Source organism: Aspergillus caelatus, assembly GCF_009193585.1.
Source record: "Aspergillus caelatus strain CBS 763.97 unplaced genomic scaffold BDV27scaffold_156, whole genome shotgun sequence".
In the NCBI taxonomy this organism is placed as follows: Eukaryota; Fungi; Ascomycota; class Eurotiomycetes; order Eurotiales; family Aspergillaceae; genus Aspergillus; species Aspergillus caelatus.
The window spans coordinates 1-26,474 of NW_022475419.1; the positions used below are offsets into that span (position 1 = coordinate 1).

The 26,474-nt window shown below is 46.1% G+C and overlaps 11 protein-coding genes across 11 annotated transcripts; 6 read left to right on the plus strand and 5 right to left on the minus strand.

The window, feature by feature from the left end:
* Nucleotides 1-2,143: 2,143 nt before the first annotated feature.
* BDV27DRAFT_160186 (uncharacterized protein) lies at nt 2,144-2,570 on the plus strand (the record flags this gene model as incomplete). The annotated part of the gene is made up of 2 exons (XM_032072989.1): nt 2,144-2,467; nt 2,529-2,570. 2 exons carry the CDS (start codon nt 2,144-2,146, stop codon nt 2,568-2,570), a joined length of 366 nt encoding a protein of 121 aa, XP_031925040.1.
* Nucleotides 2,571-2,953: 383 nt separating this feature from the next.
* On the plus strand, nt 2,954-4,043 carry BDV27DRAFT_23318 (uncharacterized protein). Its single transcript, XM_032076086.1, has 2 exons — nt 2,954-2,970; nt 3,025-4,043. Exon 2 carries the CDS (start codon nt 3,162-3,164, stop codon nt 3,795-3,797), a length of 636 nt encoding a protein of 211 aa, XP_031925041.1. The 5' UTR covers nt 2,954-2,970; nt 3,025-3,161; the 3' UTR covers nt 3,798-4,043.
* Nucleotides 4,044-4,386: 343 nt separating this feature from the next.
* On the plus strand, nt 4,387-5,561 carry BDV27DRAFT_166481 (uncharacterized protein). Its single transcript, XM_032074197.1, has one exon. The coding sequence runs from the start codon at nt 4,463-4,465 to the stop codon at nt 5,486-5,488; it is 1,026 nt and encodes a 341-aa protein (XP_031925042.1). The 5' UTR covers nt 4,387-4,462; the 3' UTR covers nt 5,489-5,561.
* Nucleotides 5,562-5,785: 224 nt separating this feature from the next.
* BDV27DRAFT_147371 (uncharacterized protein) lies at nt 5,786-7,147 on the minus strand (the record flags this gene model as incomplete). The annotated part of the gene is made up of 7 exons (XM_032070727.1): nt 5,786-5,988; nt 6,021-6,170; nt 6,261-6,402; nt 6,488-6,615; nt 6,713-6,740; nt 6,908-7,014; nt 7,081-7,147. 7 exons carry the CDS (start codon nt 7,145-7,147, stop codon nt 5,786-5,788), a joined length of 825 nt encoding a protein of 274 aa, XP_031925043.1.
* Nucleotides 7,148-7,496: 349 nt separating this feature from the next.
* Nucleotides 7,497-8,718, minus strand: BDV27DRAFT_166485 (uncharacterized protein). Its single transcript, XM_032074198.1, has 2 exons — nt 8,280-8,718; nt 7,497-8,205 (listed from the first exon to the last, which is right to left on the minus strand). Exons 1-2 carry the CDS (start codon nt 8,693-8,695, stop codon nt 7,560-7,562), a joined length of 1,062 nt encoding a protein of 353 aa, XP_031925044.1. The 5' UTR covers nt 8,696-8,718; the 3' UTR covers nt 7,497-7,559.
* Nucleotides 8,719-10,884: 2,166 nt separating this feature from the next.
* Nucleotides 10,885-11,753, minus strand: BDV27DRAFT_132213 (uncharacterized protein). Its single transcript, XM_032067822.1, has one exon. It carries the CDS (start codon nt 11,649-11,651, stop codon nt 11,070-11,072), a length of 582 nt encoding a protein of 193 aa, XP_031925045.1. The 5' UTR covers nt 11,652-11,753; the 3' UTR covers nt 10,885-11,069.
* A 327-nt stretch (nt 11,754-12,080) lies between these two features.
* BDV27DRAFT_132214 (uncharacterized protein) lies at nt 12,081-12,952 on the plus strand. Its single transcript, XM_032067823.1, has 2 exons — nt 12,081-12,561; nt 12,676-12,952. Exons 1-2 carry the CDS (start codon nt 12,208-12,210, stop codon nt 12,814-12,816), a joined length of 495 nt encoding a protein of 164 aa, XP_031925046.1. The 5' UTR covers nt 12,081-12,207; the 3' UTR covers nt 12,817-12,952.
* Nucleotides 12,953-15,471: 2,519 nt separating this feature from the next.
* Nucleotides 15,472-16,237, minus strand: BDV27DRAFT_166487 (uncharacterized protein; the record flags this gene model as incomplete). Its single annotated transcript, XM_032074199.1, has 3 exons — nt 15,472-15,489; nt 15,671-15,820; nt 15,872-16,237. The coding sequence occupies 3 exons, from the start codon at nt 16,235-16,237 to the stop codon at nt 15,472-15,474; spliced, it is 534 nt and encodes a 177-aa protein (XP_031925047.1).
* A 671-nt stretch (nt 16,238-16,908) lies between these two features.
* BDV27DRAFT_160194 (uncharacterized protein) lies at nt 16,909-20,172 on the minus strand (the record flags this gene model as incomplete). The annotated part of the gene is made up of 7 exons (XM_032072990.1): nt 16,909-17,361; nt 17,421-17,504; nt 17,568-17,713; nt 17,783-18,651; nt 18,708-18,745; nt 18,803-18,920; nt 18,971-20,172. 7 exons carry the CDS (start codon nt 20,170-20,172, stop codon nt 16,909-16,911), a joined length of 2,910 nt encoding a protein of 969 aa, XP_031925048.1.
* Nucleotides 20,173-20,859: 687 nt separating this feature from the next.
* Nucleotides 20,860-22,975, plus strand: BDV27DRAFT_166491 (uncharacterized protein; the record flags this gene model as incomplete). Its single annotated transcript, XM_032074200.1, has 4 exons — nt 20,860-21,885; nt 21,916-22,583; nt 22,638-22,752; nt 22,799-22,975. The coding sequence occupies 4 exons, from the start codon at nt 20,860-20,862 to the stop codon at nt 22,832-22,834; spliced, it is 1,845 nt and encodes a 614-aa protein (XP_031925049.1). The 3' UTR covers nt 22,835-22,975.
* A 452-nt stretch (nt 22,976-23,427) lies between these two features.
* On the plus strand, nt 23,428-25,237 carry BDV27DRAFT_166493 (MFS transporter; the record flags this gene model as incomplete). Its single annotated transcript, XM_032074201.1, has 4 exons — nt 23,428-23,543; nt 23,606-23,868; nt 23,956-24,833; nt 24,905-25,237. 4 exons carry the CDS (start codon nt 23,428-23,430, stop codon nt 25,235-25,237), a joined length of 1,590 nt encoding a protein of 529 aa, XP_031925050.1.
* Between the last annotated feature and the right edge of the window lie 1,237 nt (nt 25,238-26,474).

Sequence of the window (26,474 nt, forward strand, 5' to 3'; positions counted from 1 at the left end):
TGCAACAACAAAGATTGGATGCTTTCCAGGAGAGGCAGCCAGGGAGATAGATAGGATCTCTAGAGATAATCTAAGAGATCTAGGGCTAGTAGAGGAAGCAGAGAGTAGGGGAGAAGGATAGTAGGAGGGGTAGCCTAGACACGCCTAGGTAATACCCAATAGACAATGAATACCGAGGAGGGCACAGCCCAAATGCTCTGGCGCAGATAGGCGGTTCGGGCGAGGAAAAGGACCAGAACGAATACACAGAGGATAGAAGAGGCTGGTAGAGCCTCTAGGGGCAAATTAGAGGCAGTGGCCTAGACCACTGCCTAGACGCATGTGTCTGTCATAGCCGATTGGCTCCATATGGACGTTAAACTTGATTAAATAAATAAATATATGGAAATTAGTTAGTTTATAGTCCTGGAATCTGGAGATTATTTTGATATACTTTACTAAAGAGGAGGATTAAAGGTTTTTTTCCAGTAAGTTCTTACGCTCAGTTCTACAGGCAGAAGACTGGAGAAAGATTGAGAGACTTCTTAAGCAGATTATTTCTGATATTTATAATCAAAACTCCAAAAAATTAAGCTCTACAATATATTATCTTTCTACAGAGAATATCCTGCTTAAATTACACTGTGAAGATCTGGAAAATGCCCTTCAGAATAAACAGAAGAAATACAAGTATAGAAAATCTCTTATTTTTAATTTTTGTGCTCCTGAGGATAGCTATACAGTATTTTATTCTCCAAAGAGAATCCAGCAAACTCGGGATCTTTAAATTGAAAAGGAGAAGGCTATACAACTTGCTAAAGCTTTAAAAGAGAAAGAGAAGCTTTGTCGGCAGTATGAAAAGACAGAGAAACAACAGTTAATAGAAGAAAGGAAAAGAATCAGAGTATCTAATAGAGAATTGCACCTTTAGTAAGCAGAGCAAAAGAAATACCAGAAGAAAAAGGACTAGCTGGCTAAGGAGACTAATAATCAGCTTTAAAATAATATCAAACAGGCCAGAAAGGGTAAGAAGAAACTTATTATATCTTTTTTATCTAAGGATAAAGAAGATACTGATATACCAGCTACTGATATTGAAGGAGAGACCTCTACAACAGTAAATTATCGAGGCAGGCAGATTCGGCTTCTACAACAATTTCGGGATGATTAAAAAACTTATTTAGTTTCTTTAGGGCCTTATATTTAATATACTAAAATATCTCTTTATAATTCGAATTGTATGTGGCCCTGTGGCTTCATTTCTGCGGTGGTTATTTGGTGGGAAATCGGTCGTCAGGTGGGACCGGTCGTCAGGTGATCACCTACGGTATTTCACGTGATGATATCAGCACTACCTCTAATCTTGGCAGCACACTGCCTTAAAGCTCACCTACGGCTTAGATAACAGCCCACAATGTTATCTCATTCCAAAATACTATACCTGCCAAAACACCTCCTGTTACTGTAGTTTTCATCTAACTGTAGTTAGATTCGGGTTCCCTGAACCCAATCCAACCCAACCCACCTATATTTATTATATGGTATTAGCTATAGAATCCTCCGATTATCTATTTTACTATTAATATAGAAGATAACTGTATAAAAAGTTATTTAATATATATATATATAACTGCGTGCTTTTTTTTTTTTTATAAAAAAAAATCTATTTTCAGCCCGGAATACTATCTTAATAGTAAAATTATTGATAAAAACAGATTTTATCTCTGATATAGTATGTGATCGCAGCTACGCTGGGGTAACCTATAGCACTATCTTGAGAAGCGACTATCGGCAGCTATACCCCTAGTCACCTCACCACGCACGGGCTTAACCCAACGATGCTCAGTTACCTTGTGTATATAAAGGACGTAGCGACCCCCTAGCCTTGGTAGGAGGTCGGCAACTCTCTACCTCTCATAGCATACCGCTACTTGCAATCACAATAATATAGTAAATAAAATTGATAATTAAAATAGTAAAATAGATAAATAAAAGTTCTAGTATCTTAACTTCTTAAGAATATATTACTAGAATATAATAGATAATTTATTATTCAATCTACTGGATAGTAGATAAAGGCTTTTGATAGTTACAAATTAGTTGATATTCTTATGGTTCAACGGTTCTATCTGACTATCTAAAGATATGGTTGACATGTGATTTGATGACATGTGACAGGGTGCAACAGCGGAGTAAATTAAACTTCATTCCAGAATCACACCATTATTTTGATTACATCTGTGGGACAAGTACAGGCGGATTGATTTCTGTTCTTATTGGACGCCTGGGAAAGACACTTAATGAATGCAAGGCCATCTTCGAAGAACGGGGGACAGACATATTCCCGGGTGGATCAATTAAGGAAGCGGCAAAATTGACTCTTAAAGGCTCACGGTCTAGCAATGAAGGACTCCAAAAGGTCATCGATGAACAGGTAAACGATGATGTGATCATGTACGAGTCTAAGCTAGACGAAGGACATGTCCCGGTATGACATTCCGAGATTGTTCAAAATTCAAAACACACCTGAATTGCTAATGGAATTATAGGTTGCGGTGGCAGCGATTTCTAAAAACGACGAGAAAACATAAAGCTTTTTCGAACGTATGGGGTTAGAGCGAGCCTAGAACAATGTTCAATATTAAATGTCCGCCTTGCTACAGCAGCTGCGACAACATACTTCGAACCGGTCACGATCGATCACATCGACTATGTTGACAGTGGATTCGGAAAGAACAACCCTTCTGACGCCGCGATTGATGAGCTACAGTCAGACGATTATCTATTACCATTGGATGATCCCGTACGACAGGTAGGGTGTTTTGTCTCGATAGGAACTGGCCGTGCGACATACCAATATGATGTTCAAACTCTCTTTTCTTACTTCGACTTCCTTGAACCTGCAGGTGTCAAAGCAGTCGAGGAAGCCGTGCAAATGTCTATTAACATTGCGACTGAATCGCATAATAAACATCTGGACAATGAGAAGCGGTAAGGCACGAGTATAATCAAACATATAGCCTGGGTCTCTTCTGACTTCCTAAGGTTTTAAACTGCAAAACGCTTGGAATTCTATTACCGATTTGATGTTGACAGAGGTTTGGAGGCAGTGGAGCTATCTGAAGGGGGTAGAAAGGCCATCAACCATACCACAGCAACAACAAGAGCGTACATAGACGAAAATGTCGGAAAACTGGCAGCTTGTGCTGAAAAGCTCAACCCTCAAACCCGTACGCCTAAAGCCCGGTGAGTCAAGAGGTCCTACGGACTATGAGACCAAAAACGGTCTTTGGAGGGGATACACAAGTAACGGTGCTTACACCGTCGAGGGGCGCGCAGGGGCCAGGAATGATTCGTGGGTTCATATGATGGAGCACATAGCAAGAATTGGCGATAAAGTAATCGACCTCAGTGACTGCAGCCTATCTGTGGCAGTAAAGATTCGAGAATTCAAATCTTCAACTGACGGGAAACTTGGTGCAGGGATTGTGATCCGCTTTGTCGAAGGAAAGAATAATATCCCGCTAAAAGGCCTGGTATTGCTCAAAGAGTCCAATAATTATTACAGTATTTGCGAATGGCGCAACGTTGCTCTGTATTGCGAGTGTTCCTTCGTGCCTCAGACTCTGACGGGCCCCAGCTATAATGGCTTTGACACTCTCAAAATAACAGCTAATGGGAACACTGTCCGCTTCATGGTGAATGGACAGCTTTGCGCAGAGAAAGATGATGAAGCGCCTAGCGAATTTTTACATGTGGCAATTGCTGCACTGGGCCATGGAACCTTTGAATTCGATGACTTGGAGCTCTGGCAGTAATTTTTTGGCGTCTGCTGCTTTACTCAAGAAACAAAACGTGATATATTGACGATACCTAGGTCCGCTCGTAACAAGAACTTACGAGTCCTCCTATAACGGAGCTTCAACCATTTGCAAATTTCGGGTCAGAAAATACACCAGCCACCACGTGGCCATCTGTTGCAATCACATACTAAAAGTTATTATCTACCTGAATGAAATTGCATGTCTAAAGTTATAATGTAATCGGCAAACGGGGCATTCAACCTAGGTCTCTCCATACCCCCGTGGGTTGGATATAGGGTTGGATATTAAACCAATGGGTTATTGGCGGGTACCCACTGGCGGGTTGATAAGCAGAACAAACACCAGAATCTCATGATTCGCATATTTTGTGCAAGTTTTAAGCTGTATTTTTAAGTATAAAGTTTAGTAGGTTTATACCTATAGTAAACAAGGATTGTACTCTACATACTCCGTATATTTTCGGCAGTAGTTTCCGCGCGCTAATGTTAGCGCGACTGTACCGGTAAGTAACTGTCGCTTAGACGGATGAACTGAGAGAACGCTTGGCACTGCACTGGGCATCTGCTGAACATCAATCATATGTGTCACCCGCACGCAACCCCACATATTGAACCGACTCTAGATCCGATTTCTATGCACCCGTAAATGAGTCCTACAGAATGCCCATTTTTCTGTTAAATCTACCGATCGAGCTCCTAGACCGAATCATCGAGCTGGTGTTGCGCTACGAAGTCCTTGCCCCTGAACGTCCCCTGCCAGGATGGCAGAACTATATGCCTTGGCCCCGCCAAGACGGGGACTGTCTTTCGGCAGCGCACGGGGTTTCGACCGTCAAATACTGGAGGGCACAGGAGATTTATCATGAGGCTTGGACATCCAACCCTTTATCGCTTCTACTTGTCAATCACCAGATTGCCGAAGTAACCAAGAGAAGACTGGATAAGTCTCTTACGCCATCGGTTTTCAAGCTCGATGTGATCCTGAGCGACGAGAGAGAGCTACATCCGCGATGGTGTTTTCTTTCCAACCCCTGTCGCCATGTGGAGGATCTCACAGTCACCTTCAGGGTGGTTGGCACCTGTCCAACGTCGAGTTGGCGCAGATACCACTTGCTACCCGACGGTGACTCCCCGCCTCGAATCGTGTGGACCTTCTACTATCTGTTGGAACGCTTCCTGGAAGTGGGACCTTTGGCTGAGCATAGAGACGCCAGTGTTGGACCCCGTACGGACGATATGTCATCTACGATCAACTGTTTGACCTTAGACTTTGTCTCACCACCTAAGGAGGAAATGTTAGCACCTGCCGATCTGAGCTTCTGGGCCTGGATAAATGGGGGCGCCGATGACAACCACCCAAAATCATCCACATCACTTTGTATCGGGGGTTTCGGCTTGCTCATGCGACCGGAATGGTTGGCCGATCTTATCAGTGAATATATTGGGTATCTTCTCGGTATGAGTATTTTTATGGCACCTTATGGAAAGATGTTGTATGAGTATGTGGGAAGTATCAGGATCTGTGTTGATGGAAAATTGGTAAAGGAGTATCGAATCGACTACAGGTTAAAGGACTTGCATTATATAGGCCTCGAAGAAGATTACAAATCGTATTGGGATTTTCAACGGTGGAAAGAGAAGGTTTATAGTATGCGTCAAAAGGCCGGGCTTCCTGTTATTCTGTGATAAAGATCGGTCTGGACCTGATCCTTGGTCTAATTGATCTGTTTACCTATTCTGAAATAAAGTTGTATATAGCATGTGTTTGTCTTAATACTAGGCGATAGATAATCATTGAGTACTACATCCCAAAAAGAAACGCAGAAATATGCGAAATTTCTCTCAACGGGGTCAAGAGTGAATTATGGATAGAACGAAGAATCATGTTGCAAGATCGTGGAAAGAGAAGCAATAAATAATATCAACCGTTGACTGTTGAGACTTCAGAACCTTTTAGAAAATGGCATTAACTTCAAACCTGTCTCACGGAGACGGGACACCCAGCACCAGAGTAAAACCTATAATCAATAACACACCCGAGAAGATCCTCATCGCTGTATACGATCCATCCCAGTGTTGCAAGATAGCGCCTGCGATCGGATTTGTCGTCAGGCCACTGATGGAGACGAACAGGAAAAGGAGTCCAGTTCTATATCCGATCTCAGGGAACGGGGAGAGTTTCAAGACTAGACCAATGGCAAGCGCAACGTACACACACCCGTGGCAAATCCAAAGAGAATGGCGAAGACAATGGGTCCGGCGTTGTTCGAGGCGGGTATCCACAGCGCGAGAACTATGATGGCAGCGATAGAGGTGACAGCCAGGAAGATTTTGTATGAGCTGATTTTATCGGGGAAGATTCCAGAACCTACCTATACGACCGAAGAGGCTATATATAATTGTGTGATTAATGACGCTTCATGATGCGATTCGAATAGCAGGATTGAGCCTTACCTACCTGCTTTCAGAATGGCAACTAAGTACTCAACTAGGTCCCGGCCCACGTCCTCTGCCATTGCTGTAGTAACGAGATATTTCATAGGGACGAATATCCCGAAAGTGAGAATGAAGAAGCCCGCCACCAGTAAAATCATCCTTACCTATTTGAATGGTCGTATTAGGGACTCCTTCGGTAGCTTCCGAGGGTTCGGCGGGATATGCGCAAATCCTTATAGTCCATGGAACTCCCAGAATGGTAATAAGCTTGCTGATCATAATAGGGAAGATAACTCCCCCAATACTTGAGCCGGAGGATACAATGTTGTATACTGCGCCGCGCTTCTTGCTAAACCAGCTGGGGATGCAGCTCACCGCTGTAAGGTACTAGCCGAGATACATAGACCGACGGGGAGCAAGTAGTATATGCACACCTGCTAGGAAGATGGCAGCTGCAACAACGGCACTACATACGCTCTGCGATAGGGGTATCTGATAGTACCTTTTTGATATCGATGTCATCATTAAACCGAAGACATGCAGAAGCGATCCACCCAACAGAATATATCGAGGACCAAACCTGTCGTAAATTTGACCTGTACTCGGCCCCTATTCTAGAATTCAGCATATAGCGGTGGAGAGACCCCAATGAGTAGAGATGGTCGGTACCACGGCAAACATAAAGGATATCTGCAGTGACGGAATCCATGAGATTTTGCTGCTCGAATACTGGCAGAGAAGATTGTGTTCGTAGTAAGCCTGAAATTCTCCAATACCTTATGAAGAATATCAAGAGTCAGCAATGTAATTACATCTTCAATATATGGGATCTGGCGACGTACTGTTGATCCACCCAAAGCTGCAAAACAACGCACACCACGCTCCCCAGGACCATGAACCACGCTGCATACTACGTTCTGTAGGCATACTATCAGCCTAAGCGCTTACGCTGAAGGTGCCTTTACATTTAGACCTTTAGTCAAGGCAGTATATTATTTAGTAGATGATTTAAATCTCAACTATTAATTTGGGTTAATTTTAGTTCTAAAAGACCTTATGTTAGTAGTATAGTAAGTGTTTAAAATAGTTATTATTTTTTTTTTTTCAACGTGGTACGCGTTTCTGCCAAGTGTTGCAATACTTTTTTAACTACATAACGCCAGATGACAGATGAGCCACCAACAGCTCAGAATACGGAAACCAGTGTCTGACAAGGTATTTTCCCAGACCCAGAAAGCAGTGGCATACTATGATAGTTCACACTGACAGGCTATACCGTTCCAGACGATTAGATGAATTCAGCCTGGAGTCCCTGACGAACCTATGTCTGTCTCCTATCTAAGGTCGACATCTGCTGGTTCAAGGAGTCTACCGCCCGACGGATTTCTCCCATATGCACCTCCAGCGGTGTACCACTATCTACGAATACCTGTTTCTTATGGACGTCCCTAAATTCTTCCATATTGTCTTGCACGTTCCGCAGTGTGACCATCACAACGTCAACCACATCCCTTGCCTGCTCGTAATATTCGGTGAGATCTTTGAGAAGAGGCGAATTGGCGTCCTCGCCAGTCAGGCTGTCCCACAGCCTCGTCAGGATGTCGCGTTGCTGCGCTGATAGGTCATTGGCTTTTTTAGAGTGCTGTGTGAGATCGGCAATGGCGTTGTGTGCTTCTTCCAGAATGTCTAGATCCTGCAGCAGCCCCTCGGCGTTCTTGACGAGGTTGGGGATGCTCTCGACGATGGACTCGACTGTTTGAACAAAACTTCTTCGCAGCTCTGCCTCGTCCGCGGCCAGAACAGTGCGGGACAATAGAAGACCAAATGGGTCGATTAGTGTCAGTACGTTGATAAGCGGAGAGCGCCGTAGTTCCTGGATGGAGCTGAGCGTCTTCAGCGCATAGTTGTCCCTTGCAATGACAGTGTTCCGTACTGTGTTGACTTTGGCACTGAATTTAGACAGCTTTCTGTGGTTGATGGAGCGTTAAATTCAGCACCTTATTTCTCTTTGAGGTATGATTTGCTGTAATCAGTGACTCACCTAACCAAGGGCTTCGAGGTGGAGATAATCTGGCCCAACTGCTGTGTGATAGCTTCTCTATTCTCCAACTCACTAAGGCGCACCCGCATAGCAAGGTCTCTGACGGCATGTTGATTGCTCTTGATCTGAAACGCCAGATTTGCGCCTTCCCCCGCTTTTCTGAAAACCATGCCCAACTGCTCCTGCGCCTCAGCTGATTGGGTGAAGTTCAAGGGCACGGACGGGGGAGTTTGAACACTGTCATTGCAGAAGCCATACGCTTGAGGCACATATGAGAGCACTGGCTGGTTACAGACGATCGCGGCAAGGTGACCATACAGACCGGTGAAAGCGGATAGCCAAATGTACATCATGAGGTAAACGACCAATATGAACTGCAGCGGATAACGGATACCCGAGAACGCGCTCCGCACCATGATGGATACAGTGTCCAGCGAGCCCTCGAATGCATCCCTTGCAAGCAAGCCGATGCGTGGCAGGATGGCTGGCGGGGGCTGTGACACGGACACTTTGTCAGGCGTACTCTGAGCATCGCTCTCTACCGGAATCTCATCAACCCCTCGGGAGCCAGTGGCCTTGACGGGTCCGCGTCGGTTTGCTTGTTGTCGTGCTGGCCTGCCTGAGAAGGCTGGTAGATGATGGGTCTGCGCAGTAGGGCCAGCGCTGGGCTTCCAGTCATATGATTTACTCATGTTCATCTGGAGATCATCACCTGCAATCTCACTGGGCATGCTGATGTCCTCCTCAACCATCAGATCCCTCGGGTATTCTACAACTTGGTGATCCTTTGAGGAATCACCAGACATTGTGCGACCTTTCATCTCTAGTCGTGGGAACGAAGATATTGCGAATTGGAAGACCGGTATTTGCGATGGAAAAAAAAAAAAGAATTATCTGTCTGACCCGGGTGAAACAAATATACACTTCGTCAAACATTGCTTCACTGGTGAAGAGGGGGTCCGCGGTGTTTGTTTCTAGATGAAGGCCTAGTTCATACCATTTCTTGGAAACCATGGTCAAAATTCCAATGGGTCGTGGAGGCAGTGCGAAACCGTGGACTGTTGCACACCTCCAGGTATCTTACGACTCATCCCGTGGGGCGCCAATGGATCATCGCTCAACACGAGACTTCGCCCTCACATCCAACAGTCCATCCTTGAAACAGCTGCGCCCCACTTAACCATGGATCGTTACTTCTCAAGGTGTTTTTGTTTCCGAGAAATGGTAGAAAATCAATATTGACTGCCCGTTCGCACAGAGGTGTGTTTGACTAGGTATAGGACCAGCGGTGTCATCTTTCATTATTGTAACATAGCAGTCTCTCAGATCCGAACAGTCCTTTCGCATTTGCTATAGATGGCTCAGATTCGAAAAGTAGTCATGGTCCATCGACCCACGAGGTTGTTTGGGAAATTATCTAGCGCCTCTGGGTCATGGAATAACCCTTTCGAGGCACAAATCATCAACCATTACGCTGTAGAGGTTGTATATCCATCTATTTCAACTTCTTATAACGGCGAGGCTAACTGGAATCTGTAGGTTGGCGAGTTGGGGGACCTAAAGCGATACGAATTAAACCAAGTCGACGGCAAGAGCGTAACACTGAATTACAATCTGAACGCAAGCCGGGAAGACTACGAGAACGTTAAAGGTCTCATTATCGAGACAGATGTTATGGGTTACACGTCTTATTCTGATGAAGAGATCCTCGAGATTGGTCTGTATAAGACACTTTTTGATACCTTTTGGCAAAACAGCTTGGTATCTGACTATTCCACCCATAAACAGCGCAGCAACTCATTCAAGAACACGGAGACTATCATCTGATTGGGAATAATTGCAAATTTTGGGCAACTAAGATGTTCAACAGAATCACAAATGACGAAGGTCGATTCGGAGCTCTGGTTGGCGAATTATACGGATGGTTCCAACGCATGATATTTGAAGATGAGTGATGAGTTAACACACACGAAGTCCTGTAAATTCCCTCCCACTTCCTAGTAAGCTTTGGATGAATTTGACCAATATTGTCCACCATCCAATGGATTCTGTACAAGCTAGTTCTTCATCTAATGTGCTCAGCAGTACATCCTAGACAGCTTCTAGCAACCTCTGTAATCCGTGCCTTGCAAGCAAGCCGATGCCCGGTCTGGATGGCTGGCGGGGATTGAGGTACGGACATTCTGTCAGGCCCTCTGGGCTTTGCTATCCACAGTAATTCTATCAGCCTGTGCCTGTGCTAGTCTGCCAGAGAATGTAGACGGTATTAACTTTCTCAGATATACCTTCCAGTGGGAATGGGCAGGCATCTTGTGGCTCATCATCTCTCGGCTTTGGGAATATTGGAAAAATGTCAACTCAATCTGTAACAATACCTCTATTCTCTCTATTCGCAGAATTCCCTCACCAAGAAAGGTCATTGTGAACGTTTCCTTTCGCGAGATTGTTATGCTTAGAGGTGTTAATTGTTTACAAATAAAATTTATCTACTGTGTCTGCCGGCGGGGGTTACCCCCATGGCTGAGAGCTGCATAGCAGAGAACAGGATTCCCTCTGAGTCGGCCAGAGTCGCCTACATTGTAACGTCAAGAGTGCATCACGTAACTGAGCTGAAAGTAGTAGGGATTGGCAGAAATATCTAAGACTAATTCCCAAAATACATCGCAATGGAGAAAAGGGGAAAGGAGACCAAGAAGAAAGGAGGAAAAATAAAACCCTCCGCTCATTCTGTTACGACCCCTAGGAGCTGCGCAATGTCATCACACATCCAGATGCTGTAGTGGTAAGAACCTAAGCTTGCGATGGACCCATTGAACCCCATAGAAATAGTCTTGCAGCTGTACTCCCAAACCACTGGACCGGCGTTCTGATAACGGACTCAATCTTGCTTTCCCTTAATTGCCATGCAAAATTTTCTTGGACAAAGTCCCGCATTCCCTGCAGCCTTGGCCGGTCGTTCTCCTGAGGCGCCCAAACAATGGTGAAGATTCGTAAATGTCCGACCACCTCCGGGGCGGCAATGGTAATATCGTTGGGATGCTCCCGGCACAAACCCTTGATTGCTCTTCCTGATATAGTCTCCCAGGGAGTAATCCTCTGTGATAGCATAGTCCCGAGATCATGGTTTAAGCCATTGCGGGTATCTGGACTAAGCTCCACGCCAGATGCTGCAAGTTTGTCATAGGATTCATGGAACGTCGGCAGCTGCACCTTAAGGAAGACGACGTTTAGCTTTGTCGGCGAGACCCATGATAATCCATAGGCGACCGCGTCGGTCCATGTTGTCATCTGGTAAATAACACTATTCTGATACTCCCATGTTCTGTAAACTGTGAAACGGTCGGAGTCGAACGTCGGGGTAAATTTATCCATATTGTTTGAAAGAAGTGGCCTTATCAATTCACTAGGAAGTATCTTTGCTCCGTGAATGGTGTAGACACGGAATACGTTTTGAGTTGAGTCGACGACTACTCATATAAAGAACCCATTTGATTGCGGAACAGAAAGAGGTTGGCTGAATCAGCTGGGAACATCATATGTTTCTTAACTAAAAGCACCCTCCTTCCCTGCACCGCCCCAGTGACACCACAAACCTTAATGAGTGGATAAGTTAGTGGAAATACTCGCCTTCAACCATCCTATAGGCAGAATCCAATCCCTGTGACCGAAATGCGGCATGGGTTAATACACTGCATGTTTTGGTAACTTTTTGAGCCAAATGAATTTAAGTTGCTCTAGACCACGTTCCGAAGGCTCCATTTCCTTGGATGGCTTTCGTGGCAATGATGGCCCAGGCCTGTTCCTCTCTGTCCGCATATTACACCCACTTTTCTGAAGCCCAGAAAAAGTTCTTTCATTCTTCACACTTCCTCGTACTGATTCCAAAACACAGTCCTTGCTACAAGCGTGCCAATAGGTTTCTGGAAGCATGAGCGGTCTTCTTGAATTTCTTGGTGATCTACTTGGGATCTCTGATGGTGGTCTAGGGGGAGATGAAGAATACACCTTTGATACAGAAGCTCCGACTGACCTAGGAGACGGGAGCAGCCTTACTGGAGACAATGTTGAAGGTGAGTCTTGCTATACAGCCATGGCACTGTCTGGACTTCGGCAGATGGACAGACATGATGAAAGGGGGCCGCACCACAGTACCAAGGAGATGGGACTTACCGTGCAAATACAGCAGACACAATGGATTCAGGAGGTGCAGGGAGACCAGACCATATATACTTCGCCGGTGACAGCGACGGCCCTTCGAGTGATACCGACAGCTCTTCTGAATGTAAGATAGACTGCTATCCCTCGCCATATCCTTCTTTCTCATAGCATCAAAGGCATCTGTACACTTCTATCACAAAACTTTGTTTTTGGCTAACTTCGTTATGATGTTGCTCAGCAACCGGTGGAGAAGGACGATACCCACAAGGGATCGACTCAGCCGGCGATCCAGTTGCTCAGAGCGGCACAGGTCCACCATATAACCCCAAGACCGGAGCACCACATGACCCCAAAGACGTCACCTGGCCTGACCCTGTGACAGGAAATATTGGGTCCAGTGATACTGCAACCCCAAGCTGCTGACTTCAGCGCCCGGCCAGGTTTATCTTTCTTTCTGTGTTTTCTCAGCTCATCCTTCATCTACGCGCGTGGCTCTTTAATCAGATCAATTACGCTTAGCTACAGACTATTGGAGAGTATCTCTTGCATTAGAGCCACTTAGTAGTTATCTAGTCAGCAACAAGCAGAGTTTTCTTCTTATCTTCTTTCAGATAGCTTCACTAGAACTCAACCAGCTTACATCTATCCAAGCCACACCTTCTAAAGCTTACATGGCCCTTCTTCTCTTCTCCTCTATCCTACATTCTTATTGTCAAGGCAGAATACTAGAAGGGAGACAGGATAGCATGTTACAGTATACACAGGTTGAATTATCCTAGTAGGAGGTGGTGCCAGAGGCGATTCTGTAGGTGGTGTCGTTTACTCTTTGGCCTGTCCATGAACATTTTAGCTAAAATATGGGGAGGATACCACCTACTCCTAACAGTACACGTAAACATAGAGCACAATGCAAGACGTGCTGCGCGATCTCGAGAAAGACCAATCCACCTGTGGCCGCCCCACAAGCTGTAATGGAGATGGCCAACGTCCGCTTTCGAGAGAGGTGGGTCGACATCAGCGCAACGATGGGACAGAATATTAAGCCGTCGCCAACACCTTGACAAATTCCTTGAGACAAGAGCAACTGCCAGTATGAACAAGACACGAAGATCATGAATACACCCAGCAGCTGTGGCCTGTGGGAATAAGTAGAGTTGACCGGGTTCCCCGAAAACACTGCCCCGAACCCGCTCCGAACCCGGCTCTGGGTCGGGGGCGGGTCCTAGATCTAAGACCCGCTCCGAGTTAAGGTTCTACTCTAAGCCTATATAGGTAGGATACCTAATTTCAGTAAATTACACCCTACCTATATAGGCCTAGTAGCGAGGCTTTTCGGGTCGGGTTCACCTAGATCGGCCCGGCCCCACCCCCGGGCCGGGTCCTAGATTTTGGACCCGAACCCGACCCGATGCCAACTCTAGTACTATCTTCTATTAGATTAATACTGGTATTAGAAGATAGCTTTTATAGATATAAAAGATTGAGTAAAATTTAGGTTGTTTCTAGTCTGGGGTTGTGGTGTAATTTCAAAAATTGGTTCCTGAAAGAGTAGCTGTTCGAAAACTGTGTTATTCCCCTCCCACTGCCTCCAGAGCCATGTGGGTTTGGGAGCCTAGAGTACTCCTCTCCACCACCTCAATGAAAACTCCGCCTCTTCGCATTTCTTCTCCACTCTTGTAATGGACTTTACATAGGACTTGCTTCCAATTATATCCATTAGAGGTATCGCCCGCGCCCACTCGTCGATGTAACCACGTATCAGAGCATCTCATTAGCTGTGCAAAGTCCATATATAGCGTTTCGTCGTTCCAGATGTCGAGCTCTGAGATCTGCAAGTTACTAGTCCCATCCAGTCTAGACTGGATCATGCGCGATTCAATGATATCGATGTGGCTTCTATATTGGAGCCAATTGTTTATGATTTGTATGTCTCTCAGGAGTACTGCATTCTCTTGCCCTATAAAACCAAGAACAGTAGGATATCGCGCTCGGCTATAAATTTAAATGTATTGTAAGCGTAGAATATATGACGCCCTCATTATAAATCTGGCGGTTCACTCCCACGAGCCCTAGTAGGCTGGTGTGGGTGCCATTTTGAAGGTTCTTTCGTCGGGACAATAGGTCTAAGGGTACCAAATTTCAGCTTTGGTACAACAAAGGACATTCTTATAGACCGCTTTACGTAGCTCTGGTTAGATATATTCTCTGGATTTTAGCATTGTCATCCCTATACTCAATTGACATGTTCAATATACTAAGTGCAAAGGTCCTCTCACCCGGTGGAAGACGAAGAAAAGGAAATGGACTGACAGGCTCCCCAGAGCCTGTTTATTTCAGGGTTCCAAATATCGTGACTATCGTCGTAGCATAGCGAGATCGGCCTGTGATATGCAGGTGAAACGTGGCATGTCAATCGACCTCGACCTTGTACCATTAACGGACGCCGTGGGCATTTACACGAGGCTTCGTCCAAAGCAATGTAAGGTTCCATGATACCTAGATCCTTGTGATCCTAGACATTATGGTCCTACTCAGGTAGCATCTTCCACATGCAAGCCAGCAAGTGAAGTATCAGGTCGTACTTTTCACATTTGCAGAGTAGGCAAAGCCGCTGCCCGCTCGGGTCCTTGTCTGCCCTTGGAATCTATACCCCTCTCATGCCTGGTACATAGAACAGAACCGCACTGCTATTGGATATGTTGTCGTAGGTGCAGAATCTACTGTATTTTCAGGAGGCGAGCTCTGCAGTGCAGAAGAGTATGGGGACTATCAGAGAACAGATAGGCAAGCCACATGCTGGCATCACTGAATCCTTGTTTGGTAGGTTCCTTTATATGTTTCAAAATTCTTTGTATGGTCCTACCCATCTTGTGTCTCATTTTTATTATAAGGTGTTTCATGCTAGGTTCTCCATCCTTTGTACATAATCGGCACTATCTACGGCATGACAGCCAAGGTATAAGGGAAAGCATTGTAGAACCTGCATGAGCTTACGTATCCATAATCTGCACGATTACCTGGCCTAACTAGGCATCTAGGCCGACCGAAACCTCTTTAGGCTTGCAAGTATTTGGATATATTATACCTTTAAGCTTGCTGTAGATGCTTCCACAGAACCAGATATGGGCCACCCACCGAAATACACCAGCGGATGAGTGTTTTACTCAAAGTTGCTTTCTTTTGTCGATTTGAGGGGGCGATAGACCTGACCGACTTTCCACAAGCCCCCTTACAGGCGACCCGATATCCCTTTCCAGTGACTTGGCTTCAACAATCAGCCGGTCTACCAAAGGACCGTGGGAAGCCATGATTGTTCTTTTTACGAACGGTGCCATCAACATGTTGCATCTCATACCAACATCCTCTCTCAATCGAAACTCGTCCTGCGCACCGTTTAGTTTAACATCGCTTTATAGTTTCTGCGGATGGCTGACCGTGTGGTCTTCAAGAGTCCACTTATTCTTGGTCCTTAGCCCCAAGGGGGCGTATATATGGGTCTGTAGGCCCATTGGAAGGTCCCTAAAACCAGCCTTATATTTGACCTGTCCGGAAAGAAGGCCAAAAGGTAGATAGGATACCTTATCGGTAATCTCGTACCAGATAAGGTCCCGCTCGGCCTCCGGTGCATCCTCGTGAGGTTCACATCGTTGGAGATCGATGACCAGCGGATTCAGTCTGATCATCGTCACATGGTTGTGGAGTATCTCAATAACTCTTTCCGGGCTGATAGACGAAGGAAGGGGCGAGGTGCTGGTGAAGTTATTCTCCACATTCATCAACGACAAGAAGTAGGAAAACATGGTGACGCGGATATCATGTTAGAGGATCAACAAATAGGCGGTGAGTCTGGGGATAAGAAATGACGGAGTGCATTGATTTGATACTCCAAAAGACTAAGAGTCTCACGTGATTCTCTATGCCCTTCCGGAAACCGTTTCCGATGTGGAGCATTTTTTTCTTTGAACTATATCTTCAATTATAGGAAGATTATATATGAAGATAGATGAGAAATGCTGATGTGGCAGAGGGGAGGGGGTATGTAAGCTTCTACAACTGTCTCTCGCAGATTGTCTATCTTTTAAGGCTAAGTCCAAAGGACGCAGACTGGATCCAGTACTGGCTGCTCATTGAGAATAGATCCCACGATTATAGGGCTTAATGCTACTTGCTTTTGGGCTACAGCTCCATGCACTGTGGAGTATGCCTTACGAAGGTTATAAGGAAGAGTATCTTTTGTAGAAAAAACAGGGAATGTGATACATACAGGTTAGATTCACCTGTAGCATCAAGATCACTGAATCCCGAACAATTGGTCACCAAGTTTGTTGAGGATTTCTGATGAAAGTACATTTTGATGAGTAGCGGAATACACTAAAACAGATAATTGCAAATATAGGGAATTCGTTTCAATTCTAATACTAAGGCACAAGCGTACAGGGACCTTTGGATGAGATATGAGACCCACACTAACTCACAGAATAGCATTGCTAGTGTCTGGCCAGCAGTCAGCAATTTCCTCACCATCCTGAATAGACACAACAACGGAACCCTCTCCTCTCAAAGGATCACCTTCCCACACGACAAAATCACCGGTGTAGCCTAGTGCCTTCTCACCGCCAATACCAGTCTTCTTTGACCCAGTGCCCAAGATAGCCTCAATATTGGTCGATACGAGGGCAATAGCTTCCTTATCACTCAGCCCTGCAAACTTACCGGCCCAACGTGCCTCCTGTGCTAGGCCATGGACTTTAGAGTCGCTGCTTACGGCTAAACCAAGCAGCACACCGGCATCGGTCAAGATTTTTGCCGGGCTCTGAGTTAATGGCGGCCCCGTGAAAACATCTTTCTTTTCCCAATTAGTAGGTGCACCGCGATTACCAGTCAGAATGACGGGTATATTTGCTTGGGCGAGGTGCTCAGCAACCTGTAATGGACGGTGTATGCTTAGTATATACGTGCTTGAATGGAACCGTAGAACCTTACTGAGACTGCGCCATGGGCCCCGTGTATAACAAGATTCACTGAAGGGAAATTCCGCTTGATGAGGATTAACTGCGAAATATCATCCTAGACAGCATAGTTAGATATGCTTTATTATCTTTCCCTTTAGGGAGAGGAAGTAGGAGGTACCTCATTGTACGCCCGAACCACTATGGGGATCGAGCCATTGGCAGCCTGTACATATATGCTGGCACTTCCTGGTCTACCTTCTTGACCCGCCTCTAGTATCTGACGCAGACGTTCAACTCCAGACGCGACAGTTGGTGTATCGTCACCTGGGGAAGTATCAGTTATCGACCTATGATATGCCAAGGGTACTAAGCATATGGTTCTAGATAATTCACCTTTAGCTGATTGTCCAACTCTCAGATGGAGTGCAATGTCATCCTTCCAGATCCCATTGTCAAGAATTGTGGCTGTTTCACTTGTACGTATCCCAACGCTGACTCCCTGGATAATGCCTCCATTAGAGCGGGGGGCAGTGATGGCCTTTGTAACACCTCCAATCCTGGCTCTGGTAAATGCCCTGCCGTGGAGATGTAGACCGTACTTTGCGAAATGGAGGCTCCTTTGCTCATTCAGGACATCTGCGCTCTTGCCAGTTAAGCCATCGCCAGTAGACTCCTCGGATGGGATATCTTGGATGCCGAGGTTATTTCCAAAGGCGACGAGGCCCGGAGTAATATAACCGTGGTTCAGGTTGATTTCGGTAACATTTTGTTCGTTATATTTGGTGGACAGACAGGTGGATCTCTTATCCAGGCATACGGCTTTACCGTCTTGAAGAAGCAAAACAATATCTCTTGTATTTTCGAGGGGAGTGGGAGTATCGACTAGGACCTTCTTGATGCCCGTAAACAGTAGCTTCGATGGAGAGCTATGGACACTAGAGCATATGTCCTCCTTGTGCTGTTCCAAAATCGAAGGTCGAGGCGCCGGGGCACCTGGAGATTCTGCAGAGCTGGAGTTGTGGAGAAGATGTTCTAGGTGGTCATTGCTGTCCAAAACGGAACGACCATCGATGAAGACCTCGACGGGTGTCGCTCCGACCTGTAACGGATGATCGTCCCATAAAACTAGATCTGCATCGTATCCGGGGCGAACATATCCGATTCTGTGGTCTTGCTGGACCGACCGAGCAGGGATAGATGTAACTGCTTGTAGAGACTTGTCTTCCGAGAGCCCAAATGAATGAGAAACTGCTGCTTGGTACCTGGCATTATTCGTGTGAAAATCTTAATTCTCAAATCCAGTCTTGCAGGTGCTTACATTAGATACTTTGCATAATTCTCCTCGCCAGTGTGATCCTAGAATCTATGTTAGCGGTGGCCATCGTTTCATATTTTTAAATAATCTGGACATACGGATTTCAGGGCAACCTTGACGCCATGATCGTCCAGAATTTTCGGCCCTCTTAGATTTGCACCATATGCCTCAGCCTTGAACAGAGCATTTTCTGCAAATGTTGCGATAGTAATGTTTCTGAGATAGGTCAGCGAAAAGCATCATCATGGGCAGGCGGCGAAACCAACTCTTCAAGGTGCTTCAAAAGTTCTGGAACCTGCCATGCCTCCAGTGCGTGATGGAAAGCCTGCGGATGAACTCCAAACTCATGGAGCACAGCGAGCATGCGCTCGAGGTCCTCGGGCTCGTAGCAATGTACATTCGCATTGAGCTCCCCTCTGATAAGTGCGACTAAAGTTTCAAGTTCAAAAGACTCCGGTCGCTTTCCATGGTTTCTGATGAATGTTTTAACGTGATGTGTCTTGGCCAACCTGCTCTCCTCCACATCAAATGCCGCTCGGCACCAGGCAGACTGCCGTTCATGTAAACCCCGTGCCTCCTCCAGACGTTTGCGCAAAAGCCAGGTGAGACCAAGCCTAGTGTTTCCATACACTCCCTTCGGGTTCTCGCCACAGGCCATTTTGAGGTATCGCTGCCGACCATTTTCGGGAAGACCGTATTCCAATAGTAACTCCTCCACTATGGGTTCGCCAGATTCTCCAGATAGTGGTAGGTTTTTAACCATGTATGCTTCACCCCCAACAATGTTTGCCGAACCAGGTAGAACGAGCGATGAAGTGACACCCCCAGACGCGATAATTTTAATCGCGGGATCGTATGGCTTGAAACCGTCGATGGCACGCACAAAAGGTGTGATGGGGCCCAGGAGTGGCCTCTCATTGACATCATTGGTAGCTGGGAGCTGAGGAAATGGAAGCAATAAATGGTGGGAATGCATGTCCACCAGCCCAGGAGTAATGAATCTCCCGTGCACGTTGATAATATGAGCACCCTCTGGAGTGGGATGTTCCACGCGAGTGGGAGACACCGATCTGATCACTCCAGACGAAAAATGAATATCGAATGTCTCATCACGGGTGGACTCTCCATCAAAGAGAGTAGCGTTCTGGATAACGATATCTCCCTTCTGCCCGGAGACTGGATTCCACCGGTGATTCCTCCTGCTTTCCGAGGCGACTCGAATGTGGCTCCGACTCCGAACTTCATAACATCTGTTTATGCCTTCATTAAATAGATCTGATTCGGTGGAATTTCGTGGATCAGGACCAATCTTGATTTTGGATTCGTCGTGAATCAGGGCTACAAACACTCCTATGAGGAGAAGGGTCCAAAGAGGTCGCCGCCACCGTCGCAAGCGGCGGATTCTCGATCGCTGTGCAAAGTCCTGGCAAGTAGACTCTGAGACGAGAAGACCACTCTTGGTAGCCATTATTACGGCTGGTTTTGTGAGCAACCTAGTGATTCTGCTTCAGGCCCAACTCGCTCCTATGGTACTTAGCTGCCACAAATAAAATTCTTCTACCACAGGGCAAGTGGGTTATCTCTCTTAACACTTTACGTTTTATCGAAGGAAGAAAAAATCCTTTACGGCGTACATGAGGTAGATATTCTCCCCCAGCGCTTATCTTTGCGTGACAGTGGGGCGAAAGTGCGTCAGTCGAGGGGCTTCGAAGCGGTCAACTTCTGAATGAGGCCGGAAGGCCACTTCACGGTTTGAAAACACAAAAAATGAATTAATACTGTGAAGGTTGAGTGTGTAGGATGCCAGAGTGATGTGAATGTTCTGGGAAATGCTTTGCAGATATATAGGAGGTAAAGGTATACTGGAATATTATTTCCTCATTATCGTAAAGAACTACTCTGCACCTGAGTTATACTGAGTGTACACCATACAGTATCGATGGTATCCTGTGTTGCGATGTCATGTATTGTTATGTATCGATCGGGGATCGGCGGCGGTTTTCTCCAGCTCCACCTTCGAAATCCGATCCGCTCCATGGCTTCCATTCTTGTTTCCAACCAACAACTACCTTGTCGGACTTCTAATCTGCCAGTGTCGGCCTTTTCATTTTCCTTTTTTTTTTTTAAAAAAAAAAAAAAAAAAAAATGAAAAGCAATGATCCATGATATCTCGGCCCATAACAGGCCGCCAGTAGAGCAAACTCCGGGGTCTCATCGCCGAAAGCGCAGAGCCGTTAATTGTGAGGAATGTCGACGCTCTAAGTTGCGATGTGATCGCCAACACCCATGTGGCTCTTGCAAGCGTCGCAGGCGCGAGGCCACCTGCTCATACGAAATTCTCCCAAGTGCCCCTTCATCAACCAAGACTCATCGGACGCCTGTTACTGCTCCAGCGCCCACTGTGCTTAACGATGGAGTAGAATCTCCGTTTACCCCATTGAGACAGAACTTTGCCGGTACCTCAGATCTGTATTCGGAACTGCCGATATCTGAAACAGCCCAAGCGCCTCTTGGTGCACACTGGGAAGTCGTGCTTGAAAGACCAGGTCCAGAATATGAAGCTCACGACGCTTTATCACCTCTTTCCATCACCCCGCGCATGCCCCTTCAAGAAATTATTGACACTCTTCCTCCTAAGTCATGTTGTGACTATTTCATTTCACACTTTTTCAAACATATTTCTGCTCTATTTCCCATTCTCCATGGCCCAACGTTCCAAAAACAGTATGTGGCGTTCGTGCAACGACCCCATGGCATTGACTTAGCCTGGCTCGCTTTGCTTTTCTCCGTGTGCTCTTTGGCTTTGAACACCATGGATGAAAGTGATCCCAGGTTGCAGCCTTGCTGGTTGCAACCGTCTTCGAGTCCGACGCAAGTTCCTGCCACAGTTTCTCTGTCTCGCCGCCTTCTCCGGACTGCGATGACCTGTCTTATGCAGGATGAATTCTTTATCCGGCATAAATTCAGCACTTTCGAAGCTTTACTCATGGTAATCTACAATCTTTCCCACAATGAGTCCGTCGACCAAGGATGGGGCTTGTTAGGGATGGCGTTGAATATTGGAATTGCATTACGGTGTAATGTCGACCAGAACTTAAGTCCCATCGAGACTGAAAGACGGCGGCGCTGCTGGGCCGGTCTCTTGACGTTACATACATATCAGGGCATGCTATTTCGGGACGTGGATATGTCATAGCTTCTTAACATCAAGGCCACCCCGCCAGCGGATGTTAATGATTCCGATATCACAGAGGATGGCATTTCGCCGCGATCCAGTCCCAGCGACCCTACACATATGTCAGTCATGATGGCTAAGCTTCGGCTGTTTCGCCTTTCTACTCAAATCTGTCATCATATATCGGGTCCTTCGCGGCTAGATCAGCGTCTACTACATGAATTCGATGCAGCGATAGCCGAGGAACAAAAGCAATGGGACTCGACTTACCTGATTGATGGATCTCCAAATCTTTTGGATTCCAATAGCTACGCGTATTGGTGTGTCCTACAGACGTACGCACATCACCTCTATCTCCTTCTACACCGACCATTCCACCATTCGAAGACACCTTGTTTCCTTCCAGCATCCCGAGAAAGATGTATTAGCTCTAGTGTCGCGTTAATATCCATCCACAGACAACTTTACGAAGCTCCACTACTCCGAAACTATCTTTGGTTACTCAGTGGGGTGACAAGTTTGAAAGCGTTACATGCAGCTGTGGCCCTCTATTCGTGTCTTCAAGATACACCAACGGCAGTTAATCCAGGATACGATTTAAACGCTTTCCGAGAGGACCTTGAAAATCTGACTATCTGCATGAAAAATACATCAGGCCGAAGTAACATATGTCTCCGAGCGTATCGAATACTTCGCCATTTGCAGTAGGCCGCTCTTTAGTGTCTTTCCAATCTCAGCTAACCAAACGTTCGCTCCAGGGCCCAAGCAGGCACGGAAAACCTTCCAACAGGAAGCCCCGAGACTGAGCTTGAAGATTTATGCGAAAGCTTCACTGATATACGGGAGTGGATGGATTCAGATCTGATCAATTGGGTATGTACGGACCTTCGGGTTCTTATGCATCCGCTGATGTGTCCAGAACTTGGATGGAGTTTTCAATACCTCCGCAACTTGATCGATTCTTCCCACGATGACGTTGTCCAATTCAGTCACTTCGCACGAAAACACTCCGAGACAGAGGGGTGCAAGTGGGCGGCAGCCTGTGATGAGTTTGCGTTATATATGTGTACGGTAGAAGTTGAATGGGGAATTAATTTAGGAAAGTCAGACGTAGGCTTCAAGATCCAGTGGTAACCACTACAACCGTATGAACCTCACTTGTAGAGAAGATAGTTGTCTGGATTTATATACGGTGTAGAATGCGAGTGTAAAAGTGTTGTGGCATTCTACAATTACTGTACAGTACTCAAATAATACACCGTGTATTATTTGTAACTCCATTAAACGTGACCCACTTAGGTCCGATGCATCGGAGATCGAGATTGAGATTGCAAAGGCATCGGAAATCATGTTGCGGATGGGGCCGTTGATGTCCGATGTTCTCAGCATCATTATTGCTTGTCTACACTTTATCAGTTTTTTAGCGTCGTCGATATTATTAAGAATCGGACTAACTTAGGCGGTTTGGCCTAGCTTTCACCATGTTATATATTCTCTGCCCGCTCCGCAACTACCTTTGGCTGTATTCTCGTGCAATCATCGGCAGCCATGGAAACATATTTCCAATACAAAAGAGTTCGGCAAACGGTGCAACAACACTTGTCAGAACTGAAAAATGACTGTAGCTGCCCAGGCTACATTGTCGGGTCTCCACATACTACGAAGTAAGCTATCGCAGAAATTGGTTGGAGCTCCATTTGTCTGACACACACTTGGGTAGCTGTAGATTGAGCACCAACCACGGCACTTTGGAGAAACCGGCTCCCACGAGCTGGACAGTTTCAGATGACCTAATTCTTGTGGGATGGGATGGACCGGATGATCCCTTGAATCCTGCAAACCAGAGCACCCCGCGAAAGCTCTTCATGACTGTCTTGGTCTCTTTGATCGCACTTGCTGTTACTGCCGCATCAGCGATTGATGCTTGTGGTGTCAGGGAGTATAGCGAGTACTTCCAGGTATCCGACGTTATTGGGTCTCTTGCAACAGGTAAGGCGACAATCTTTCTGCCTTCTGTTCCCAAATTGCCTTTCCCCCGTAGCAGACTCCGGCTAACTCGTCATGATTGTTTAATAGGTCTTTTTCTCATTGGGTTCGGGTTCGGCTCTCTGCTATCAGGCCCCTTCTCTGAAACATTTGGCCGCAACGCAATATACTTCACGACTATGCTCCTCTATTTGACTTTTATTATGGCATCAGGCCTCGCCCCAAACCTTCAAAGTCATCTTATCTTTCGCTTTATTGCTGGCTTTTTTGCTTCTACGCCTTTAAGCTGCGCCGGCGGCACGATTGCAGATTTATGGAATCCGCTAGAGAAGACCTATGCTTTTCCTGTCTACGCCATACCAGCATTTGTAGGGCCAATGCTGGGTCAAATAATGGGAAGCTATATTCCAGTCACATTAGGCTGGCGTTGGTTGGAGTGGATAATGCTCATCATGGGCGGCGCAGTTCTGGTTCTGGTCCTTTTATTTCAACCTGAGACTTACGGCAATCTGATTCTCTTTTGGAAAGCCTCAATCCTTCGAAAAGAAACCGGAGATGAGAGATACAGGGCTCCAATGGAGATGAAACGGCAGAGCCTAGGCCAGCGTCTGAAGCTCTCCGTCTACCGGCCCTTTGCAATGTTTTACTCTGAGCTAATTATCATTCTAATTTCCCTGTATTTGACCATTATCTATATTGTCATCTTCACCTTTCTAGAGGGCTATACCTATGTCTTCGGCGAGATATATGGTATCTCTGAGGGCTTGACTAGCATTTGCTGGGCTGGTATGCTAGTTGGGATCATACTGGTTAGCTGCGTGGTGCCAGTGGTTTACAGCTGGACAGCCAAGGTGTATACTCGAGAGAAATCCTCTACCGTTGCCCCCGAGATGAGACTCTGGTATACAATGCTGGGCGGTGCACCGGCAGTACCAATCAGTTTGTTCTGGATGGGTTGGACCAGCAAAGTAAGTTTCGTGGAATATATGTCTAACTGATCTGTGGAAGACTGACATTTCTCTACCTTGCTCTGCCACAGCCATCAATTTCCATCTGGTCTCCTCTCGTCGCATCTGCTTTTTTCGGCTTCGGCATCACAACTATTTTCATCGTTTCGTACATGTATCTCATCGATGCCTACGATACATATTCGGCCTCCGCTTTAGGATTTCTTGTGTTCACTCGATACGTGGTTGCAGGTGGTGTGACTGTTGCTGGGGGTCCAATTTATCAGGCTCTCGGTGTGCAGTATACACTCACCATCCTCGGGTCGGTCAGTGCTGTCATGACTTTTGTGCCCTACCTGCTGTACATTTATGGACCCAAAGTCCGCAAGAACAGCAAATACGCGGTGAACATCGACACAACGTGACATCCCCTAGAAACCAGCTGTATTGAGAGGAACATCTGGGCAAGAGAGCATGAACCAATAGACAATAGACAGAAACTTAGTATCTAGTTATGCTTCACACAATTCTCCTCCTCTTTCAACATTACGTAGTCTTTTCACTCTCCAATCCTGACCTCTTGGAAAGTCCCTCCCGGTAACTAGTGACTGCGCCTCCTATTTGCTTGCTGAAGGATTCATGTGCGGTTGGGGACGTCTTATGTCAAACATTTCGCAGGCCAACCAAGTGTGAAGAAAGAGCGCCGTCTCCGCTGTCCGTTGTGCTCGCTGCCTTCGGTGAGACAGACCTAGACACCTGATGGAGGGTGGTACCCTGATTGCTTTGACAGGCTTTGGTGCCGTAGGGTATCTGCTATTTCGATCGTGCTGAGTGAGGGATAACAGAGACAGGCGAGGAAAATGTAATAAGGAAATCCTTCCAAGGTTCTGTCTGTACCCGTGGGAGGTTACCAAGAGCTATCAATATATTTAGTTCCCTGATCCACCCGAATCGCCTACTAAAAAAAAAAAAGAAATGTCTGACAAATCGATATCTCGTTTTGACCGGAATCTAAACCCCCCAAAAGTGAGTATACTACGGTAGGATTCCGATATAATGGATCTTCCGTACCCCTTTGCCGGGCGCATATCGGGCTATTCGAAGTAGATGCCGTGATGGGGTCTAGGTCGATCTCTCGGGGGACAAAACGCTCGAAGCACAGTACCCATTGTGGCCACCGCCGTTAAGCTTGGATTCAAGTTATTGTTCAATTTGACTGATCTTTTACCGGATCCAGCCGTTCCAGCCTTGCTAGAGGAGTACAGGAAAGTGAAATGATGGCAATGGAATCATATAGACAGCACAGTTGAAAGAGAAAAGATTCGTCAAAGTCGGATATTTGAAATTATCGTGTTGATTCTAGCTAGCTTATGTGTTATTTGGTTGATCCGATACTGAGTAAAACTACAGCGGCAGTCGCGCACATGTAATATATATTTTTTTTTACTTTCCTTGCTTGCATCTAAAGGTAACCTAATTGCCCTCTTTTGAAACTGATTAGCCTGCTGAAGAGCTGGAAAATTAATACAAAACGGGAGTTGCGCTAGAATAGTCAATACCAATTGTGTGGTTAGCTTTATATTTCGAATACCTTCTGGTTTGAACTCCAGAGCCACATTGTTCACCCCCCAAGATGAAGAGTTGTCTTGCACTTTGACTTGA